At 40.1% G+C, this 23,175-nt stretch overlaps 1 protein-coding gene across 2 annotated transcripts; it reads right to left on the reverse strand.

Moving 5' to 3' along the window:
• Positions 1-1,368: 1,368 nt before the first annotated feature.
• Positions 1,369-12,007, reverse strand: grxcr2 (glutaredoxin and cysteine rich domain containing 2). Of its 2 annotated transcripts, XM_043704154.2 has the most exons (3): positions 11,640-12,007; positions 7,217-7,393; positions 1,369-2,058 (listed from the first exon to the last, which is right to left on the reverse strand). In XM_043704154.2, exons 1-3 carry the CDS (start codon positions 11,982-11,984, stop codon positions 1,879-1,881), a joined length of 702 nt encoding a protein of 233 aa, XP_043560089.1. In that variant the 5' UTR covers positions 11,985-12,007; the 3' UTR covers positions 1,369-1,878. The 2 variants fall into 2 exon arrangements, with proteins under 2 accessions (XP_043560089.1, XP_087851336.1); XM_087995210.1 differs by lacking the exon at positions 7,217-7,393.
• Positions 12,008-23,175: the final 11,168 nt, after the last annotated feature.

Raw genomic sequence — 23,175 nt, forward strand, 5'->3', positions numbered from 1 at the left:
TTTAATTCTGCTCTTGGTAAGTGTCTGAAATAAACCATTCAGTTACAAACAGCAGCATGCTTTCATGGATGGAATCTAAACCTTTATATATTCAGGTCACATGCTTTGATAGAGTGAATTCTCTTAAAGTTATACTGAATATGAACTGTGAGACATAACACAGGATTGGTCCCCTGTGGTATTTTCCTAGATGACCACAACTTCTCCTCTATGGTATTCTGACATCCCCACCAGTATGTGGTACTGAGTATGGGGTGTTTGAGATAGTTCATTGCCACCAATCCTCATTTGTCTTTGTTTTGTTTTGAGCCTATCTAGTGGTTAGTGGTAGAGAATACACCACCATAGAGTATCTACAGAAAGGCAGTAATCTTAGATGACAAAAAGCTTTATTGCATCATAGCAATAAATACAACTCCATTTGGTCACACAGAATTACTCAGAACTTTGGAAACTACTACAGGTACATCTTTTCCCTCTGCAATCTAGAACTAGAACCCCCTCATTTACCATCCACAGGCTGTGTGTGACCTCTGTAGAATGGGTGGAGTCGATGTAACATTGTACAATACCCCGATAATGATTGTGTAAAAGATGAATGAAGATCCAGCCCCAATACAGCATTCCAGAAAGGCTGCTGCAGCTTGCAACTTTGCATTACCCTGGGACTGGCAGAAAATGTAGCCATTTTATGGCAGAGTCAAAATAAGGAGAGCACACAATGGAAATGCCACATGTTGTTGGGCCAGAACTACTCTTTCTCTTTCTCTTTCCCAGGTGTAGACTGAGTTGCTGTGTATATTTCCAGAAATGTTCCCTTTGCAGTGTCACTTTTTGCCTTTGTTGTTTTTCCTATCTGTGTAATTTCTGTGGATGTTTGAACAGCTAACCTCGTTTCTGTGATTGGTTAATGAAGTGGTTTCTTTACCAGAGGAACACAATTTAGAAGTTTCATAGATCAAACAGCAAGGTGGTTGTTTTTGGCTGGCACAGACATGATGGACCAAAGGGACTTTTTCTATCCTTTGGTTTTTATGACTCCAAGAATCAATAGGATTCATTGCAAAGTGATACAACGCTATCACTGGCTGCTCCACTCTGCAATCTGTAAAATTATCACTGATAGATGTTTGTGCTAGAATTATACATTCAATAGAGGCTTAATTGAGTATGTGTTGAATGTAATAATATTCATTGTTATAACTTCACCAACGTGTCTGAAAACATGTCATCCTAAAATATTGCAACATCTGTGACATTATTTGTCATTTGGCATTTGCACTGACAAGTCTTCCATAAACCATTTGAAGATATAACCAATGTACAAGATTATACCATAAAGAACATGATTAGACACAACAAAATTCGTCATTTTTACAATTTTTTTATTTTATCACTAATGCAATCTTAAACATAAAAACAATAGGACAATCACTCTGTTCCATTTACACATGCACCTTTATGTCATCAACTGGAATAATTAGCAATCCTCACTTTCTATCAATACTATCAACACCCCAGAGTTATATTGATAGATAGATAAACAGATCGAAAAAAAGTTAGATGGATATATATATATATATATAAACTGAGATGGAACTGCTTCTGGTCAGCGGAGGCCTATGTTTCAAAGTCCATTGTATAGACTGTTCCCTGTCCCTTGGCATCTTCAAGATGTCCATCCAACTGCATCATAAAGGTTCATTGTTCCAACCACAACCCAATGCCCCCTCCTCTGCTAACAGCGCATCATCCACACCCCACTCCTTGAATAAGTCTACACTTTCCAGCAAAGTTGTTTGTATGGAACTGCATTTAAATTCATACGTAAATTCAGGTTGTATGATATTAAACAATATATTGTGAGTTTTAAGGCTTTCAATCAGCACAGCTCTGACATGGCTGCACTCCATTCTCATTACATCCTGGGCACCGTATGGCTCGGAATGACTCTTTGAATCGGTTGGCAAACATTGAGAGTTTGCTTCCATGGCACAAAGAGCAGGGTACAGATCCTGCCCCATCGCACTGCAGACATGTAGGCTCCAACCCACCTTCCTGAAATAGATTTAGGTCAGGAATTAGTCACAGACAGATATTTTGTTGCATACAGTTAACCTTTCAATATGTTTAAGTGCTTTGTACTTCTTCTTGTAGAGTCAAAGAGATGTACAGCATAGAAACAACCCTTCAGTCCAACTTGTCCATGCCGACCAGATATCCTAAATTAATCTAGTCCCATTTGCCAGCACTTTGTCCGTATCCCTCTTAACTCTCCCTATTCATATATCTATCCAGATACCTGTTAAATGTTGTAATTGTACCAGCCTCCAGCACTTCTTCTGGTAGCTCATTCCACACTGGAAACCATCCTCTGCATGAAAATGTTGCCCAATAGGTCCCTTCTCAATCTTTCACCTCTCACCTTAAACCAATGCCCACAGTTTTGGACTCCCCTACCCTGTGAAAAAGACCTTGGCTATTCATCTTATCTAAGCCCTTCATGATTTTATAAACCTCTATAAGTTCACTCCTCAGCCTTGACACTGCAGGGAAATAGCCTCAACATGTTCAGCCCCTCCCTTAATCAAACCCTCCAACCCTGGCAACATCCTTGTAAATCTTTTCTGCATCCTGTTCTTCTATGTCTCTCTATGCCATTACCATACATTGAATAAACCACTAGAAAGAAGACCTTTTTGTAACGCTTCTAGAAATACTACTGCACTTCTTGTTACTCAGAATTACTCAAAAACATTTCTCCTTCCCATCTTTGCTTCTTCCATGTGGGGAAGCACATATTTCTTCACTATATGATGACACAGCATTTTCATTTCATTTGCTGTTTAACTTCTGTAATACATTCCCTGAAAGCCAACTTTCTTCAATATTAAATAGCCAATGAAATGTCAGAAACCTTAAATATAAACTCTTTCTCCACAGATAGTGCCTGACCTGCTGCTATTTCCAGTATTTTCTGTTTCAATAAGTCACAACACATCTTTCTATGTGATTCTGCGATCTCAACAGATTTGCCTAATTCTCCTACCATAACATCAGTGGAAATTCAGCAGAAACCTTAGAGATAACATTCAAGAGAAAAGAAACGTCCACTAACAAACTCCACACTAATAGCATCATTTCCTCATTATAATTTATCTGGTTAGCTTAACACTTTGCTGTATTGGACTAGATCTCGACCTCAAATATAAGAACAGCACTAAGTGATATCCCACCACTGATTCACTACGTGTCAGTTCAGCAATTGAACAATGAACTGTCTATCATTGTAAAACAGATTAGTTATTTATACCCATTTCTCTAGGGCTTCCATTCAAGTTCTCCTGAAGTTAGGTTAGGAGAATCCTGTGTGATATCTTAAATGTCTTAACTTCTGACAGAAATCAGATCACTAATATCAGATATTCCAATCCCTGAGTATTGGAGTTCTGGGATTATTCAATGTAGATTGAGCAGGATGATACTTAGATCAAGAAATTAGCTTTGAGAACTGGCATGTGATACTGATATTATATCTATTGGAACAGAAAAAAAAGCAATATATAATAAAAGCTATTAAAATTATGAAGCATTTTGATGAACTGATTATTTCTCCTTATATGAGAGTTGATGAAAAGAAGCCATTGGTTTAAATCATCCCTAAGAGGTTAAGGAGTGGAGTTAGATGAAATTTCTTTCCGTAGAAAGTTGATGGACCATGAATGTTTTTTTCACAGGAGAGCTTGAGGCATCCTCTAACCATTTTAAGTAAACAAGGTAAAAAATAATAGGAAGAACAAACACAGAGGAATGAGATTTGCCATAGATTATTGTAGCAAAGTGATATAATGGGGAAGTTACTATCCTATGTGCTATAAATTTCAATATGATGTTTTGTTTTATTTATTTTGATGTATATTAGTAATGATAAGTTGTATTTGCATGTCACCAGGATTGTTACTTTAACAATTTGATTTATGTTGTTTGTATTGTTAATTCTGTTTATTTGAGGTATTGATGCATTAATTGCACAGAACTACGGAATTGTAATGATGTAGAAGGCGATTTGACCCATTGTGTTTGCACCAGTCCTAGTAGCTAATGCCAATCTCCTACCTTTTCCACATAGCTCTGCAGAGCATTTCTGCCCAAACACCATTGATTGCCCTCTTAAATGCCAGGATTGAATGTGCGTCCACCACATTTCCAGCCAGTGCATTCCATACCCTAACTACTTTCTGTGTGCAGTTTTTTTCCCCACATCACCCTTGCACAACATTTTAAATCTTATCCCTCTTTTTTTTTCTTTTATAAGTGGGAGCAGCTTCTTTCTATCTACTCTATCCTGTCTGTTCATGATTTTGAAATCCTCTATCAAATCTCCTCTCAGCCTTCTTCCCTGCAAGAAGACCGGCCCCAACTTGGATTAGTTGGTATCACTCTTGATGTGAGTCACAAGACAGTGAATTTAAGTCCAAGTCCATGACTTGAACATACAGTAAAAATATTAATTGAGATCCTAATGACCAGTTTCATTGGTTCAGTGGGAAATTAAAGATAACACTGTGCAATGAACAAAGAATCTGCAGCTATCCAAGACAACATTCCTACTTCAATCAGCGAGACTGAGGATTGATTTGCCATTGACTAAATTGTTGCCAATGGGATCTTCTTATTCCCAAATGGGTGCATGCTTTTCCTGAAGAGCAGCAACCAATATGTAATTAATTGTGATGTGTTTTAGAACTGTGATGACTATTGTATGTATGCTATTCCTTGTTTTTAAAGTCAAACCTAATTAGTGTTTATTTCCTTAAAGATGAGGTGGTGAAAATAACTTATCCTATGAGCCACTGTTCAATATTGGTGATTTTTACTTTAGGCCAATGGAGGTTAGTTACTAAATAAAAATAAATAGAACACAACTTGATTAATTTTTTGAAGAAGTAACGAAAAAGATTGATGAGGGCAGAGCAGTAGATGTGATCTATATGGACTTCAGTAAGACATTCGACAAGGTTCCCCATGGGATACTGATTAGCACGGTTAGATCTCATAGAATACAGGGAGAACTAGCCATTTGGATACAGAACTGGCTCAAAGGTAAAAGACAGAGGGTGGTGGTGGAGGGTTGTTTTTCAGACTGGAGGCCTGTGACCAGTGGAGGGCCACAAGGGTCGGTGCTGGGCCTTCTGCTTTTTGTCATTTACATAAATGATTTGGATGCGAGCATAAGAAGTACAGTTTGTAAGTTTGCAGATGACACCAAAATTGGAGGTGTAGTGGACAGTGAAGAGGGTTACCTCAGATTACAACAGGATCTGGACCAGATGGGCCAATGGGCTGAGAAGTGGCAGATGGAGTTAATTCAGATAAATGTAAGGTGCTGCATTTTGGGAAAGCAAATCTTAGCAGGACTTATACACTTAATGGTAAGGTCCTAGGGAGTGTTTCTGAACAAAGAGACTTTGGAGTGCAGGTTCATAGCTCCTTGAAAGTGGAGTCGCAGGTAGATAGGATAATGAAGAAGGCATTTGGTATGCTTTCCTTTATTGGTCAGAATGTTGAGTACAGGAGTTGGGAGGTCATATTGCGGCTGTACAGGACATTGGTTAGGCCTCTTTTGGAATATTGCGTGCAATTCTAGTCTCCTTCCTATTGTAAAGATGTTGTGAAACTTGAAAGGGTTCAGAAAAGATTTACAAGGATGTTGCCAGAGTTGGAGGATCTGGGGCTGTTTTCCCTGGAGCGTCGGAGGCTGAGGGGAGACCTTATAGAGGTTTACAAAATTATGAGGAGCATGGATAGGATAAATAGACAAAGTCTTTTCCCTGGGGTCGGGGAGTCCAGAACTAGAGGGCATAGGTTTAGGGTGAGAGGGGAAAGATATAAAAGAGACCTAAGGGGCAACTTTTTCACGCAGAGGGTGGTACGTGTATGGAATGAGCTGCCAGAGGATTTGGTGGAGGCTAGTACAATTGCAACATTTAAGAGGCATTTGGATTGGTATATGAATAGGAAAGGTTTGGAGGGATATGGGCCGGGTGCTGGCAGGTGGGACTAGATTGGATTGGAATATCTGGTCGGTATGGACGGGTTGGACCGAAGGGTCTGTTTCCATGCTGTACACCTCTATGACTCTATAACAGACAAACGAAAACAAAATATATTTATCCTAACTTTGGGATGTCTTATTCTTAATTTTTTTTCACAAAACACAAACAAAAAGACCTAGCATCACACTTTGTAAGTTCTGAGACAGAATTATACAGTGACTTAGGCTGTTTAAAATCCTAACCTTTCTGATTCAATATTATGATGAAAATTAACTTCTCTTTTACATATAAATCTGTTTTGCGGAAACAGTCACGGCTGAAACAGAATGAGAGGATCACACTTTGGAATCAACCAAATTGGCAGCTGACAATGAACAAGAAGGTAAATATTGAGGCATTTGTCACAAAATGATCAATCTTTCATGAGAAGCCGGTATCCAACCCTAATAAAATTATCACTCGTCAGTACTTTTAATAACTTACTGCAAATTGAGGGATCTAATCCATTTCAATTAAATGACCAGCAAATGGTGTTTCAATTTACAAGATTGTAATTCTAATGCCCAGAGAGAAGGGTCAAACAAGAATCAATTAATCCAGATGGATCAATATCCTCAACAAGTATTGAATTGAATTGATTTGAATTGAATTGAATTGAATTGAATTGATTGTCTTGTGTACCAAGGCACAAGGCTTTGTCTTGCGAGCAATACAGGCAGATCACAGGGTTAAGTAGCATAGATAAGTAGAGTAAGTATATTAAACATATATAATGTAAGATAACAAAACTGACATCAATGTTGATACAATCAAAATATTTCAAGATTCGGAGATGCCGGTGTTGGACTGGGGTGTACAAAGTTAAAAATCACACAACACCAGGTTATAGTCCAACAGGTTTAATTGGAAGCACACTAGCTTTCGGAGCGACGCTCCTTCATCAGGTGATTGTCACCTGATGAAGGAGCGACGCTCCGAAAGCTAGTGTGCTTCCAATTAAACCTGTTGGACTATAACCTGGTGTTGTGTGATTTTTAAAAATATTTCAAGCTTTTGAACATCAAAATTATTTTAAAAGGCTCTTTTATGTTTTGTTAATTCACTGAATAATTTATCTTAAGACGTTTCTTAATTTAAATTAGGAAAGTTGTATACAGTACCTCAGCTGTCCTTAACTGCTTCTCACTGCTTTCTTCAGCCAGGTTTGCTGTATTTTCAGAGATCAGCTGAGTTTGGAAAAGTTTACTTATGAGCTTTCTCTGAGTCAGCGGTGCCTTTATGATCCTCAGGTTACTTGTATAGATGATAATTTTTCCGAAATTCAGTATTGTTGATGACTACGAATGCAGAGATATGCTGTGTAACTTATACAGATACTGCACTATCACCGGCAATATTTTATTAATGTAACATTGTAAGTGAGGTGCTTTCAACTGAAAAGCATGCTATGTTGCTAAAGTTACATGAATATTAATTATATATTAACTCGATAGCTAAAAGTAAAGACCAAACCATTGTCAAAAATGATGCATTAGCATACTTTATTTTAGAAATAAAAACCAGAACTGAAAGTTACTATCATGTTTAATGCTCTGGTATCAAGTTCCTCTCTCCACTTTTTTAGTGGAGATGTGAATCCATTTATAACCAATATTGTAATTTATTGCCATTATCGAAATAACAGTGAATTTAAAATAAATTCTCAAAGTATTCACATGATCATTGTAATTTTCAGGCTATATCTGTAAGAATAATCTTTAATACAGTTTAGTTGACTTTGGTTGACAGCAACAAGTTATTTTTCAGAACTCATTACATAAAAAGAGGCTCCTCAGAACATTTTACAGGGTAATAAAATTCAAATGGATATTGACTGTCTCTGAGTCCATGTACATAGATCGTTAAAATGTCATGGACAAGAACAAAAACTAACTTAAACAAGCCAATAGAATACTGACCTTTATATAGAGAGCACTAAAATACAAGGGTATAAAAATCATTTTTCAGCTATACAAAAGCTCTGGTTAGACCATGTTGTGAGATGAATCCTCACTATATTGTCTGAGTTATCAGTGAGAAACTGACACCATCCTCTTTCCTGGTAGGGACTTACAGGGCACCTAGGAGACAGTGAGGTCTGCAGATGCTGGAGATCAGAGTTGAGAGTATATTGCTGGAAAAGCACAGCAGGTCAGGCAAAATCCAAGGAGCAGGAAAATCGACGTTTCGGGCCGGAATCAGATTTTGTGATGAAGGGCTCCAGCACGAAATGCCGATTTTCCTGCTCCTCAGATGCTGCCTGACCTGCTGTGCTTTTCCAGCAACACACTCTCAACTTACAGGGCACCCTTGGTCTAGAGTGTTGGATAAAACCATTTGGTAATCTAATGAGAATAGGCTCTTATTTTAAACAAGATGTGGTTCATTGCACAATAGCAATGATGTACAAGCTACACTGCTGTGATTGATATTGTCATAGAGGCTACGAGAAAGACCAAGATGGCCGCTCTCCTTCCTCTCAGGTCCTAAGCTGTTCCCGATGACATATCATTGAGGGGGGTGCTTAAAGCACTTTACAACATTAACCCTTTCAAATTCCTACACCCCATACAATAGGCCACACTTAAAATACTTCAGCAATTGTGGATAGTGCACCCTAGGAAAAATCTTGGATTGATCTTGGATTGAATGCAATTTAAATTTACCAGAATTATCCACTGATTCCAAGACAAAGATTACAAGGATAGACTACATAAACTGAGGTTGTATTACCTGTAACTTTGATGATTAAGTGATGTCTTAATCAAAGTCACCAAGATATTAGTGAGAAGTTATTACTGTTTGCTGTAAATTTAATAGTGAACACAACCTAAAAATTAGGGCCAAGTCTATTAGGAGTATACGCAAAGGATGGTAGAAGTGCTGGGTCAACTGAAAATTTTAATGTTGAAATTGTTGGAATTTTTTAACAAAACGGTGGCAAGGTATTTCAGTGGTTAGCACTGCAGCCTCTCAGCACCAAGATCCCAGGTTCGATTCCAGTCTTGGATGACTGTCAGTGTGGAGTTTGCACATTCTCCCCGTGTCTGCGTGGGTTTCCTCCTGGTGCTCCGGTTTCCTCCCACAGTCCAAAGATGTGCAGGTCAGGTGAATTGGCCGTGCTAAATTGCCCATAGTGTTAAGTGCATTAGTCAGAGTGAAATGGGTCTGGGTGGGTTACTCTTTGGAGGGTCAGTGTGGACTGGTTGGGCCGAAGGACCTGTTTCCACGCTGTAGTGAATCTAATCTAAAATGTGTGGAAGGCCAAGGTGGATAAAAGGGCAGCCACGGATGGTGAAACAAAAGGATCAGGCAATGAGAATGATCTATGTCCCAATCACATCATGAAACAAAGAGGGTAACAGAATCACAAAAATATTATGACGTAGAAGAAGGTTATTTGATCCATCGTGCCTGCATTGATATTGAATGAGCATCATTTCCACGTGGTAGTTCCCTGCATTTTTGCCATATCGTTCGACATTATGTTTTTTAACCTGAATAATCTTCCAATTCCCTCTTGAATACCTCAATTGAACAACCTTCCACCTCAGTTCCAGGCAGTGCATTCCATACTTTAACTATTCACTAAATGTGAAAAAGTTTCGCTGTACTTCACTCTTGTTTTTTTTGAAGATCACTTTAAATCTATGCTCTCTTGACCTTGTTCCTTTTACGATCGGGAACAGTTTATCTTTATCTACTCTATCCTGCTCATGATTTTGAAAATGTCTATCAGATGTCCCCTTAGCCTTCTTCTCTCCAGGGGGATCAGTTGCAACTTCTTTAATCTACCCTCATACCTGAAGTATCTCATCCATGGAACCAGCCTTACAAATCACTTCTGTACTCTCTCCAACACACACACATTCCTATTATAATGTGGCACCCAGAGCTGTGGACAATACTCCAGCTGAGGTTTAACAAGTGCTTATATAAATTCAACATCAACTTCTTGCCCTTGTCCTATATACTCCTATTAATAAAGCCAAGGATGCTTTACTTACTGCTCTCTCTGCCTGCCCTGCCACCTTCAATTATATGTGCATATATACACCCAGGTCCCTCTGCTCCTCTACACCCCTATTTTGTATTATCTTTCAATTTTCTTCCTACAAAAATGCATCACTTCACACTTTTACAGTGTGCACTTACTTGCAGTCTATTTATTAGACTGAGAAACTTAAAGCTATTGTAGCTGTATGGGAAACTGGATAGCCATGTACTTTCCAAGGCAGTAATCTGAAGGTAGGAGAAAGTGAGGACTGCAGATGCTGGAGATCAGAGCAACATCTGAGGACCAGGAGAATCAAACTTTTGGGCATGAGCTGGAAGGACTTATGCCCGAAACATCGACTCTCCTGCTCCTCAGATGCTGCCTGATCTGCTGTGCTTTTCCAGACTCTCGACTCTCGACAGAAACCTAAAAGTGTGTTATCATTCTGAAATGGAGGAATGCACATTGAGAGAATAATAGAAGACCTTCTGAAGGCTACATGAAAAGATTTTGTGCTCATGATCCATATAAGTGTGAATAACATACATATCAGGAATGGAAGGTATTTGTTACAGAGCTCAGAAATTAACATAAGAGATTGGTATGACACCAACAGTCATTAAGTGGGATTGATGATCACTGGATGTTCCGAGCAGAGTAGAAATCAGCCAACATGAGAACTATAGGCCGATTAGTTTTAATTCAACATTGTACAAAATATGAAATTGATTACTTACCAATTAGTAGAGAATTATCTGTATGATAATCCAGTAGACAACAGCCATAGATTCAGGAAGTGGGGATCTTTGGAGCAGAGATTCAGGCCATTCATTCCCTTGAGCCCGCTTTGCTATTCCAGGTCATGGCTACCTCATTGCCATATTCCCGTGTTATCCCCATATCACTTGACGTCATTACGGACTAGAAACCTATTAATTTCTGTTGTAAACTTTCTCAATGACTGGCTTTCACCTCTATCTGGGTCAGAGAATTCCAAAAATTCACCACAATATGAGTGAAGAAGTTTCTCCTCATCTCAGTCCTAAATGGTTTCCCTTTAATTCTAAGACTGTCTCCTGGTTCTGGCCACCACAGCCAGTGGCAATATTCTTTGTGTACTGACTCTGTCTAAGCCTTAGAAGAATGTTATAAGTTTCCATGAGATCACCTCTTATTATTCTCAATTCCTAAGAACACAGTCTCCTCAATCTCTCAACATAGTACAATCCTACTATCCCAGGGATCAGCCTGAATCTCTACTGCATTCTCTCCATGGCTAGTTTAATCACCCTTCGGCTAGAGAACCAGAACCACACATATTTGTCTGGGTACTACCTCCACACATCCTGCCTGAACAATCTCATTAGCTTGGTTGTTGAAATGATGTCCCATTTAAACAACAGAAAGTCTCGTGATAGTGCATACTTTGTCTTCCAAAAACTGCAATGTAACTGCTTCTTGTGTATTCTAGTTTAAAATGTGCTTTAAAGGATGCATCAAATTCAAATCAATAAATTGATAGAGTCAAAGTGTAATGAATGACTTACCTTGGAACGGTTTTCAGTCAGGTCAGTGAATAGGTTCTGTTCACCTGTCATACTGTACCTATTTCCATCTCTGAACACATTTATTCTCTGTGCTAATAAACGTGTTGAAGAAGGGTAAGCTGTGTCCCAGTGTTCTTGTGCCATAGCTCGGCCGATTTCAAATCTCTCACTCAATCTTGTTTTCAATGACCCACGTTGACCGTCTTCCTCAGGTTCTTCTGACTCTGACCCATCCTCATAAACCTGCTTTAGCACACGACCACTGTAAGAGGAGGAGATCCGGAATCTAACTTTCCTGGGCTTGGGTTCACACTTATTACTGAACTTATTGTGGAGTTCCTCCATTCGTAATGTAACTGCAGAAACACCCGATAAAGAAATGGCCACAATCTGCCTAGAATCTAGAACTAATTCACAGAGAGTGCTATAATTTCAGTCTCTCCTGTTCTCTTGCTTCCTTGTAATGTATAATTCAGTGATGAGATCATTTGTACGAGGCTGATACCACCCTAATTAAACAATTACATGAGTGTGTAAGTATCTACAACACTGCAGGGCAATTTATCTTAGGCAGCAATTAAAAAAAAAGCGTCTTTGTTGGAATTGTACTGTTACATTCATTTTGTTAATTACATATCTGAATACATGCACTTTGGCTGCAGCACAATACACCTCTGTGTATGTGTGGCATGAGCAGCATCATTCTTTTGTGTGGATTTGGGTTTTGTATTGTTGCAGTAATCATTGTTCTCTGCCCTATTTGAAAGCTTAAATGAGCATAGTCAGTGCTGTCCAACATTTGGATATATCCACAGGTTTTTATTATTGAAATCATTTATTTTCTTATCCCTCCCTAGGGCAGACAGTCCAATTCCATTGATGTCATTATTGTCACTCATCAGATTAGATTTTGAGTCAAAATGTGTAGCATTGGAAAAGCACAGCAGGTCAGACAGTATCTGAAGAGCAGGACAGTCAACATTTTGGGCATAAACTCTTCATCAGGAATGTTGGGGAGGAGGGCACCCAAGGGGGCTGAGAGATAAATAGGAAGGGGTGGGGCTGGGTGGGAAGGTATCTTGGAAAGCAATAGGTGGATGAAGGTGGGGGGGTTGATGGTGATAGGTCGGAGTGGAGGGTGGAGCGGATAGGTGGGAAGGAAGACAGGCAGGTTGAACAGTTAAAGAGGTCGGTGCCGTACTGGAGGGTTGGATCTGGGATAAGGTGGGGGGAGGGGAGATGAGGAAGGTGGTGAAATCGACGTTGATGCCGTGTGGTTGGAGGGTCCAGCATCTGCAGTCCTTACATCCTCCCAGATTAGATTTTGACACCATGTGGTAATGTAATATGGATCATTGTGAGTTTATAGCTTGTTTAACCTCTTTCTCTGAATTCCATTGTAGTCATTGGAAGTGAAGTGCTGAAGAGGTGACAAATGGGCAGTCAATTATGTGACTGACATTATAAGACCTTCTTGATGTGTTTACGGCCTTTAACTTGTAAAATCACACAATGTCAAACACTGCCTCAGCTCATCTTGTGCTAAAACAATTATTCATACCTTTTGCTACCTCCAAGCTTGGCTTCAGAGGGTCAGTTAACTCAGTTAAATGTATGGTTGTATGGGGGATGTAAACAAAGTGTGTGATCAAATCCAGTACAGTCTGAGGGAGTTCTTGGGGCCTACATCTCAGATTGCCTATTGGGATATCATGATATAAGCCATGATGTTTTATATTCACCTGTGGGACATGGACGCTGCCAGTTGAGCCAGTTTTATTGCCTGTTCCTATGGGCCCCTGAGAAGGTATATTACTGCAACTAGGGACAGGCAATAAATGCTAGTCAGCTAGCGACATCCATGTCACACAAATGAACAAAAACAAAATCCAGTAGTGAGCAGTCTCCTTGAACTGGTGCAGTTCATGTGCTGTTGGTAGGCCCACAAAATCACTCAGGAGGGAATTCCAGGATTTTGACCCTGATATTGAAGGAATGGCGATACAAGATGGCAAGTGGCTTGGAGGGGAATATACAGGTGCTAATGTTCCCATGTATCTGCTGTCTGTGTCCTTCTACATGGACGTGGTCCCTGAGGAACTCCCACAAAGATATCATGGAGCTGAGATGACTGCCCCCTATCAACCATAGCCATCTTCCTTTGTTCTAGGTATGAGTCTAACCAGTCAAGAGTTCTCCCCTGGATTTCATTCCCTTCTGTTTTTCTCAGTTTCCTTGATGCTTCACAGTCAATTCCACCCTTACTGTCAAGGGTAGTCTCACCTCATCTCTGGAATTCAGCTCTTCTGTCCATCTTTGAACCAAGGCTGTGAAGAAGTCAGGAGCTGAGTGGCACTGGCAGAACTCAAACTAAACATCACTGACCAGTTATTGCTGAGCAGGTGCTGCTTGATAGCACTGTTGATGACACCTTCCACCACTTTGGTGATGGTCAAAAGTAGACTTATGGAGGAGTAATTGTCTGGCATTGGTTCTGTCCTGCGTTTTGTGTACAGGAATACCTGGGTAATGTTCACATTGTCAGATAGATGCCAGTGTTGTAGCTGTTCTGGAGCAGCTTGGGTAGAGCTACATTAAGTTCTGGAGCATAAGTCTTCAGTACAAATACTGGAACATTGTTCGGGCCCATGGCCTTTGCAATATCAAATGCCTGCAACTATTCCCTGATATCAGATGGAGTGAATCAAATTGGCTGAAGACTGGTATCTGCAATGCTGATGAGCAGTGGAGGACGCCGAAATGGATCATCCACTCAATACCTCTGGCTGAAGATTGCAGCGAATGACTTCAGCACAATTGTAAGCACTAAGACCATATGAAAAGAAACTTTGTTATCCTACTCCTGTCTTTTGACCTCACAAATCTCCTTTATGGAGGATGACTGCCCTGTTAAAATGGGTACTTGCTTTTTTGCTGATTCTTCAATCTCCAAATCTGGCTACTTCTTGTTGTTATGGACTAAGCCAGACTACTCAAAACATTCTTAAGCAGGCAGCCCCAGACCATAACTTTGCAATTTGTATCAGTATGTGTACAGTGAAAATCACTCAAAGTAAGATAGCTAGGTGGACTACTAGATTTTAAAACAGACAAAAATGTATTCACAAAATTACACAATGAAACACAAAGAACAGAATAAAGAAACTCTTCAGAACTCAACCTATCCAACTAGACTTAATTATGCTGTTCTGAGTATACACAACAGTCCCAATAAGCAAAATTCCTTTAAAAACCAGTATAAATGGAACACATGCTTACAGGTTAAAGTTGAAGGGCAGAAAACAGAGAATGTTTCCACACAATTCCCTGTTGAACTTCCCAGTTCAAGACTGAACTAAAACTGCTCAGCCCAGCTAAAGAGCTGACTACTCCCCTTTCATTATACAGGTCACTTCTAAAACATGACCACTTTGGCCTGAAGTCTCATCTGTTTACATATAAACAAAAGGTCTCTCAAAATCCTTTTCATCTCTGTACCAAACCAGACTGATCAGAGCCTGGCCTGGTTTATTGGCCCTCTGAAAATAATTAAGGACAGAGCCTCCTTGAGCCACGGAACAGCTTTTAGAAAAAAAAGGGACTAGCTTTATGACATTGTTGACCATGCAATTTTGGAGAAGATTTTGTAGCTCAGGTTGTGAATCAGGTTGTAAGATTGCTCACTGAGCTGGTAGGTTTGTTCTCAGATGTATCATCACCATGCTCGGTAACATCATCAGTGAGCCTCCGATGAAGTGCTGGTGTTCTGTTCCGCTTGCTATTCGTATGTCATGGTCTGTTGTGGTGGGTGATATTACGTCCGATTCTGTTTCTGACAGGTTGGTAAATGGGGTCCAAATCGATGTGTTTGTTAATGAAGTTCCGGTTTGAATGCCAGGCCTCTAGGATTCCCGTATGTGTCTTTGTTTAGCCTGTTCCAGGATGGATGTATTGTCCCAGCCGAACTGATGTCCCTTTTCCTCTGTGTATATGGATACCAGCAATAGTTGGTCAAGTCTTTTGGTGGCTGGTTGGTACTCATGTATCCTGCTGGCTAATTTCCTGCCCATCTGTCCAATGTAATTTTTGTTGCAGTCCTTGCAGGGTATTTTGTATATGATTTTCATTCTGCTGGTTGTTGGTATGGGGTCCTTCAAATTCATCAGGAAGTGTTTCAGTGTGATGGTAGGTTTGTGGGCTACCATGAGGCCTAGGGGCCAGAGTAGTCTGGTCATCATCTCTGAACTGTCTTTAATGTGTGGCAGGGTGGCTAGAGTCTTTGGGGGTGCTGTGTCTTCCTGTTTAGGTCTGTTGTTTAGGAATTGATGGACTGCGCTTATCGGATACCCATTGTTCCTGAAAATGTTGCACAGGTATTTTTCTTCAGCTTCTCTTAGTTCTTCAGTGCTGCAGTGTGTTGTGGCTCATTTAATTAATGTCCTGATGCAACTCCGTTTGTGGGTGTTGGGATGATTGCTCCTGTAGTTGAGTATCTGGTCAGTGTGTGTGGCTTTCCTGTTAACGCTGGTCTGTAGCTCTCTATTGGCTTTGCATTCGACCGTGACATCAGGAAGGGGAGTCTGTTGTTGCTCTCTTCCTCTTTGGTGAACTTTATGCCAGTAAAGATGTTGTTGAAGTGTTTGTGGATTTCTTCTAATTTGTTGTGTTTCGTGATGCCAAAGGTGTGATCTACATATCGGACCCAAAGCTCAGGCTGGATTGTGGGAAGGACTGTTCATTTTAACCTCTGTGTCACTGCTTCTACTATAAGTCCTGATATTAGTGATCCCATAGGTCATTGAAGGTGAAGTGTGTTGTGAGGCACAGGTCTACTAGTTTGAGGATGCTGTCCTTGCTGATGGAGTTGGTGCTGTCAGGTGTTTGTGTCCTTGGCTCATCTAGCAGTGTGGCCAGAGTTTCTTTGGCTCGGGTGATGTTTATTGATGTGAATAGGACTGTCACGTCGAAGGAAACCATCATTTTTGAGAAGATTTGTAGCTCAGGTTGTAAATTTGCTCGCTGAGCTGTTAGGTTTGTTTTCAGATGTTTTGTCACCATGCTAGGTGACATCTTCAGTGAGCCTCCAGTGAAGCACTGGTGTTCTGTTCCACTTTCTATCCATGTGTTTTTGTCTGTTAAGGTGGAGAATATAATTTCCGGTTCTTTTACTTAGGGGTTGGTAATGCGGTCCAAATCGATGTATTTATTGACGGAGTTCCAGTTTGAATGTCAGGCCTTTAGGAATTCCCGTGCCTGTCTCTGTTTAACCTGTCCCAAGATGGATGTGTTGTCCCAGTCTAGGTGGTGTCCTTCTTCATCTGTAGTGAGTGGTTCATGCCTTTTGGTGGCTAGTTGGTGCTAGTGTATCCTGGTGGCTAGTTTTCTGCCTCTCTGTCTGAAGTAGTATCTGTTGCAATCCTTGCAGGGTATTTTTTAAATGTCATTCATTTTGCTGGTTACTGGTACAAGGTCATGCTGACAACATGAAATAATTCTCTTATGCGAACATTATAATCTCAATGGATTCTATGTTTTTGAGCTCTGCTATGAGTCTAAGGAGAGCTGTGAAACTTTCTAACGGTTGTGCTTTGATCAGTTGTTCACTATCTCGTATTTCCTTGGCCCCATGCTTCCTTGAACAGATGTATTATGACTTGCTGTTTCTTGGCTAGTTGTCCATTGACTGTAACTAGTTTAACTTCTTCCATAATTTGATGCAGATTAAGGTAAAGACACTTCTGCGCCAGAGTAAGAATTCCTGTTTCTAAAGTTCATATATGTTCTGTATTAACTCATATCTTGTGTAAACATTTGCTTGTAGCTTCGATCCTAAAAATGATGCCTTTGATGTAATTGCACTGTTATAGGTTGTAAATTATATTCCTTTAGCCATGTTATGCAATCCAAAAATATACCATACGTACTCAAGTAATAGTCGAATATTTTTGACTACTTTTTAAGGTTAAATTTATGGGGATGGATTATCTGAACACTACTTTTGAGTGGCTAAACTTAATGCCATCAAAATTCATACCATCATTAGCAGAAACCCAATTGATCTCTAAACGAATTAACAGAAAAAACACAATGAATTACAGTAATTCAGAAAACCTGAAGCAAAGTGCAACAACTGGCAGACTGGAAGACTCAGAGCAGGGTGACCGGCAGATTGGAAACCTGGACCGGGGTGCAGCGACGGGCACACTGACTCATAAATGTTGATCCTTAGTCTGTGAAGAACTAGGGTCGACTTTTATATGAGATTTATGGATGGATTCCAGATTTTTAAATAAAATCGACTATAACTCAAGTATATAGTGTAATAATGTCAGGATAAAAATTAATAAGATGCTGATTGACATAAATATCTTCTTGACAAAGTATTTTACTTGGATCACTTTTTTGTCCTGGAAATAACTTTGACTCTTCATCTTTGATCACAGAATTACAGAATTGTTGCAGTGCAGTGGAGGCCATTTCCCCCATCATGCCTGCTTTGGTTCATGACCTAGTATCAATTCCTGCTTTTTCCACATATCCCTGCACACGTATTTCTATCTAATGCCCTCTTGACTGTATTAATTGAGTCCATCTCCACCACATTTTCAGGCAGTACATTCCATACTCTAACTATTTGCAGTGTGAAAATATCTTTTTTCTAATATAACTTTTGCTTCATTTGTGCATCACTTTGAATCTTTTGTTCTTTATTCTAAAAGGTAATCTAAAGCCCAATCTTCTTCAACCATAACTCACACTCAGAAACAGTTAATGGGTTAACTAAAAAGAAATTAAAAGAATTGCAATTTGCCTTTTTAATAAACAGCTTCAAACAATGGATCAAGAGTGTGTTGCTGGGAAAGCACAGCAGGTCAGGCAGCATCCAAAGAGCAGGAGAATCGACATTTCGGGCATAACTTCTTCATTAGGAATAAAAGGCTTATGCCTGAAACGTCGATTCTCCTGCTCCTCAAATGCTGTCTAACCTGCTATGATTTCTGAGCAACACACTCTCGACTCTGATCTGCAATCCTCATTTTCACCCTTCAAACAATGGATGCCAGGTCCTCATGAAACCCTTGGACGTGTGTTGTTCACAGGTGAGTAGAACTGCATATCTTCCCTGAATTCTGAAGTCACCAGTTAATGCAGACAGTTTTAGGAGACTTCTAAACATGTTTACTTATTTATAAAGACTGGCATACTTTACTCAGAACATTCAACAATTTATAACATGAGAGAAAACTTATAAACAGACACAAAACACAACGGCAGTTTCTGGAAACTCCCAAAAATTACACCCTTGTCAAAAGGGCAAGTCAGGACCAGTTTTTCCTCTTTCCAATCAACATTCTCTGTGATTGGCTGTTTAGTACCGGTCATCCCTTGAATTTAACATCCAACCAGCTGCCAGCCTGGAGAATAGCAACCACATGATTCATCTGCAATATCCTTAGATCAATAATTATGTTAGTTCCCCGACCAGTTCCCTACAGCAAACATTGGTCTTTGTTCTCTTCTCTTCTAAAACCAGTTGCTTTTCAAAGTTCAATTCTTAACTTCAACTCACAGTTCCAAACTAAAACAACAAGGAAAATAGTAAGGATCTCTACATGGGTCACTGATACTGATCATCTATTCTGCTTCTGGTCTTCTGTTTCACTCTCACTGTCTGAATGGCTTTCTCCAAAGTCAAAGGTGGGTGGCACAGTGGCACAATGGCACAGTGGTTAGCACTGCTGCCTCACAGCGCCAGAGACCCGGGTTCAATTCCCGCCTCGCGTGGAGTTTGCACGTTCTCCCTGTGTCTGCGTGGGTTTCCTCCGGGTGCTCTGGTTTCCTCCCACAGTCCAAAGATGTGCAGGTCAGGTGAATTGGCCATGCTAAATTGTCCGTAGTGTTAGGTAAGGGGTAAATGTAGGGGTATGCATGGGTTGCGCTTCGGCGGGGCGGTGTGGACTTGTTGGGCCAAAGGTCCTGTTTCCACACTGTAAGTAATCTAATCTAATCTAAAAATCTTCTTTGAATTTCTTTTATTATTCACAGGGATGTGGGCATCGCTGGCTTGCCAGCTTTTCTGCAGTGCATTTTATTGATGGTACACAGTGCTGCTACTGATACGTCTGGATGTGGTGCCAAACAAGTGGGTTTCTTATCCTGGATGGTGTTAAGCTTGCTGAATGTTGTTAAAGTTGCATTCATCCAGGCAAGTGGGAATATTCCCCCACTCTCCTTACTTGTGCTTTGTAGTCATTGGACAGGCTTCGAGAATCAGGAGGTAAGTTATTCACTGCAGAATTACAAGCCTCTGCCCTGCTCTTGTAGCCATTGTGTTTATGTGGCAAATCCAATTGAGTTTCAGGGTCGAGAGTGTGGTGCTGGAAAAGCACAGCAGGTCAAGCAATATTTGATGAGCAGGAGAATCGATGTTTCTGGTATAAGCTCTTTATCAGGATGCAAACTCCCAAGATGTTAATAGTTGGGGGATTCAGTGATGATAACACCATTGAATGTCATAAACCAGTGGTTAGAATGGTCATTGCATGGCATATGTGTGGCGCAAATGTTACTTGCCAATTGTCGGCCCAAGCCTGGATATTGTCCCGATCTTGTGGAATTTGATCATGGACTGTTTCATTATCTGAGGAGATGGGAATGATGCCAAACACTGTGTAATGATTCGTGAACATCCTCACTTCTAACCTTAGATGGATGGAGAAGAATTGTAGCAAATCTGATTCATCAATAATTCCAGCAACCATACTGTTTGTTATGAATTTGGAATTCAAAGCTCCACTATCAATTTTTTTGCTCTATCTGTGGCAAAAACTAACTAAATTATCTATACATTTCCAAGGATGCTCACTGTCTCAAGAATATTATTTGCTCTAAGGCTACAATATATGTCAAAAGCTTGTAGAATGTTATTAAATGTATCTACTGCTTCCTTGTTCTGTTTTGCCCAATTAATCTTCCCAAGCAATATTATTTCTGCTGCTGTGGCATCCTAATTTGATTATTTATTTTCTTATCTTTAAAGGCTTCTAATCCTACTGTATCTCAGTGGTGCTTTATTCCCAATTCTTTGAAAGATTCCAATCTGCAGTGTAAAAATGCTGCTACCGTGCATTGATATATTGCAGATTTTCCCATCATTATGTGGTCCAAATTCATGGTTCCTGCCTTTTGAAATAAAATGGCAAATACCTACCTTCTCTGAATATAATGGAGGATTCCACCTGTTTCCAAATACAGTTGATGATTTGTGCCTTTTTTTACAGCTTAATACATGATTCCCATTTTCTCTAATGGCTTTACTGAATAGGTCCCACTGGCAGAAATCTCAAAGACAATGCTGTTCCCTCAAAAGCTTTTTCAATGAATCCTGCTGCCTGTAACTTGAAAGATAATTCCTTTCTCTTAACAGCTTGACTGACTGAATCCACTCTTCACTGATCTGTAAGTTGAATCCTGTACTCTTTCCCCAGATGATTCACACTGTCTGTAGTGCTTTAGTTATCCTCATCGCCTTTGAAGTTTATTTTTTTCTCCAGTCAGTTGTTTTAATAAATGTTGCCTGCCTTTCACTGAGTCAAAAATCTGAGTTAAAAATTCTTCATCAGGTGGTTGTACGAAGGAGCAGTGCTTCGAAAGCTTGTGCCTCCAAATAAACCTGTTGGACTATAACCTGGTATTGTGTGATTTTTAACTTTGTCCACCCCAGTCCAACACCAGCTCCTCCACATTTTGCTGTGATTGAAATTCTGTGTTAGGATTGAGCCCTCCACTATCACCTGATGAAGGAGCGTCGCTCCGAAAGCTAGTGTGCTTCCAATTAAACCTGTTGGGCTATAACCTGGTGTTGTGTGATTTTTAACTAGCTACAGAGGGAGTGTCTTATGATGAGAGGTTGAATAGGTTTGGTCTATACTTGTTGCAATTTAGTAGAATGATGATGGCCTTAGTGAAACATCCAGCTCTTAGGGGACTTGATAGATTAGATGCAGGAAAGTTATTTTTCTGTGTAGAAGAGTCTACAACCAGAGAATATAATCTCAGAAGAAGAAGTTGCATATTGAAGACAAAGATGATGAGGAATTTCTCTCTTAGAGGGTACTGAATCTATGAAATTCTTTACCTCAAAGGGCTGTCAAAGCTGTGCTGTTAAGAATGTTTCAGGCTGAGATTGGCAGATTTTTAATTGGTAAGGGAATCAAGAGTTATGGTGAAAAGATAGGAAAGTGGAGTTGAGGATTATTAGCTCAACCATAACCTCATTGAATAGTGGGGCAGACCCAACTGATTGATTGGTTATTTTCTGCTCTAATTTTTTATGGTCCTGAGGAAAACCACTTGGGTAGCTTGACGAGAAGAGGCTCTTGTCTGAAGCAACATGTAGTTTATTGGAGGACAGCGATCAAGTTCAAGATGGGTATGCTAGACGTTGTTACTGAACTACACGGTATATCTAGATGGCAGGATTATCACCCTCAAGATCCAGAGCTGTTTTCCCGCCGAAGTCCGCATATGACATTGCCATATTGGCTAGTACTTCATTCATTTGTATTGACCATTTCAGATCCTAACACTTTGTACAACACTTCCTTCTAAAATAACTTGCCTCGTCTCTGTTTATTCACTATTCCCTCAGCCTGCCAGCCTAGCTTTATCTTTCCAGCTTTGCAATTCTCCCCCTGCAAACGGTGACTTGTCTCAATGTCCATAGGCAGTGACTATCTCCATTGGGAGTGCAGTCCCAGCAGTAGACACTGTTCCTGATGGTGCTGCTGGGAATAGAGAGCTGCCAACCAATTTTATCCACTGGCATCTCTTGAAGACAGGACTTGCTTTGAGATGGGGACAGTAGACCTTATTTAAGCAATCCGCTGACCATTAAATTGTTGCACAAGAACTTGCTGGAGCAGGGTACTTCCACCCCTGGCATTTAAAATGCAGGTGTTTTATGGAATGCGAGATATCGGTTTCCTACCATTCCCTGGAAAGTGTTCCAATTTTAATGAAGTCTTGGTCTATCACAGAGAGTTAATTTTCATCAAAGGTTTGAGAGCTTTGACTAACATTTGTATGGGAAACTGCACCTGTCATAGTCAGGTTGCCTGTTGTGAGCAGTAACAGTCTTTCCATATCTTTCTCGTTTCCCAATCACAATTAAGAAGTAAGACTTCCCTCTAACAACGCTGAACGTTTATATACCAGATGCAATTCGCCCTAGATATCCCACTAACAGTTGCTCTCTTCCCCTGTGGGTTTCTGCTTGATCAGTACCACCAAGGCAATTGTCCACACCTGTCTCTCCTGAGTCAGCATGTTCCCTTTATAGTAGGCTTTCCCTTCTCAATAGTCAAACTGCCTTCTTCATTGGAGTTGCTGTGCTATCAGGCAATGTTTCCACAGTGACAACTGCAGGGTTATTTATATTCTACCGAGGAATTTTTCATAAGTAAATTGTGTCTATGGCAAGGTCTTTTTATATTCATGAATGAAGAGCCATTGCAGATGATACCAGCAGAGGGAA

This window comes from Chiloscyllium plagiosum, unplaced genomic scaffold, assembly GCF_037043375.1.
Source record: "Chiloscyllium plagiosum isolate Xiang-an unplaced genomic scaffold, Cpla_swu_hap1 HiC_scaffold_16, whole genome shotgun sequence".
Classification (NCBI taxonomy): Eukaryota; Metazoa; Chordata; class Chondrichthyes; order Orectolobiformes; family Hemiscylliidae; genus Chiloscyllium; species Chiloscyllium plagiosum.